Source organism: Etheostoma cragini, unplaced genomic scaffold, assembly GCF_013103735.1.
Source record: "Etheostoma cragini isolate CJK2018 unplaced genomic scaffold, CSU_Ecrag_1.0 ScbMSFa_3960, whole genome shotgun sequence".
Lineage (NCBI taxonomy): Eukaryota > Metazoa > Chordata > Actinopteri > Perciformes > Percidae > Etheostoma > Etheostoma cragini.
The window spans coordinates 1-1,446 of record NW_023268283.1 but is presented as its reverse complement, the minus strand read 5'-3'; the positions used below and the strand labels follow the sequence as shown (position 1 = coordinate 1,446).

The window sequence follows — 1,446 nt, the reverse complement described above, 5'->3', positions numbered from 1 at the left end:
ACCTGGAGTGGACCCCAGACCTGGTTCTTACTCACCGCCTGTCTGTGGTCCATGCACTGCAGCAGGAGGCTGCAGAGCTGCGAGGCCTCGGCCGCCTCCACCCCGAACACGGCCCCGACCCGGACCAGCAGGTCCGCTTGGATGTCCGCGTCCAGCTGCCTGGAGACACGCGGACAATGTCTCAGTTACAACATTAATTTAATATTTAATACTCTTCATTGATCTCCTATAAGGAAATTACAACGCACACTCTGTTGTTTTTACACACTACACACAAGCCTTAACTACACACACACGCTCAGGTCCTGTACACGCACCAATGGGAAGAACAGTGTGTCGCGATATTTTCAGTGGTAATACTGTATCAGAACACAGTTTGCCAAGCATGGATCTCTTATTATATATTATACATTATATACTGAATATTGTACATTATATAATGTATATTATATATTATATATGTGTATATGATATATAACATATGTGTTGTCCCATGTTGCAGCAGCGACACTGAAGTCATATGAACAAATTAAATATAATAACTAATAAATGTTTTTTTTCAGATGTTGATAAGTTTCCTTCTGGGGACGTCATTCGAAATTTGGAAATATTAGAAGTTGGAAAAAAAGGTTTTAAATTGCAATATATCGGAGATATTGCAATATGATTAAAATTAGCATCCGATTTAGCAAAAACAAAGACAGTATAAAGAGAACACAAAATAAGAGTACTAATAATAATAATAATAAGAAGAAGAAGAAGAAGAAGAAGAAGAAGAAGAAGAAGAACATTCGTCAATAAAAAGACCATCAGTCAAAATTACAGCGTTGCGTTAGCATGTAGCCGTTGCCGCCGTGTGGCGTTCATAACGGTGGGAAATCGTAGTTTTTGGCTCAAAGAGATTTCTATTAAATACACAAACATCCGACATTATGACATTCTAGATTGGAGAGACAACACAGAGAAGCCCAGACATTGTCCCCGGGACTCCGACCCCGTACCTGTCCACGGCCGTCTGCTTGTGGAAGAAGGCGAGCAGGTCGGCGGCGCCGCCCGACCCCTCGAACACAAACACCGGCACGGGGGGCTTGTTGCTGACGTAGTCCAGCACGATGGACACGATGGGGGGGCCGCCCTCCAGCACCACGCAGACCACGGGCACGCCCTGGTTCAGCCCTGCAGAGGACCCGGGGGGGACACAACGTCAGGGACAACAGGACATCTCACAGTTGGGAAGAGCAAAGGACACAACGTCAGGAATAACAGACGCTAAAGGAGACAACCAAGCATGTCATATGACGCTAAAGGAGACAACCAAGCGTGTTATATGACGCTAAAGGAGACGACCAAGCATGTCATATGACGCTTAAGGAGACGACCAAGCATGTCATATGATGCTAAAGGAGACGACCAAGCGTGTTATATGACGCTAAAGGAGACAACCAA

The 1,446-nt window shown here is 45.0% G+C and overlaps 1 protein-coding gene across 1 annotated transcript; it reads right to left on the bottom strand.

Annotated features, from left to right (window-relative positions):
- Window positions 1-20: 20 nt before the first annotated feature.
- Window positions 21-1,176, bottom strand: LOC117940990 (transient receptor potential cation channel subfamily M member 1-like; the record flags this gene model as incomplete). The annotated part of the gene is made up of 2 exons (XM_034866097.1): window positions 21-159; window positions 1,002-1,176. Coding segments are annotated over 2 exons (314 nt in total), but the record flags the coding sequence as incomplete, so codon positions are not given.
- Between the last annotated feature and the right edge of the window lie 270 nt (window positions 1,177-1,446).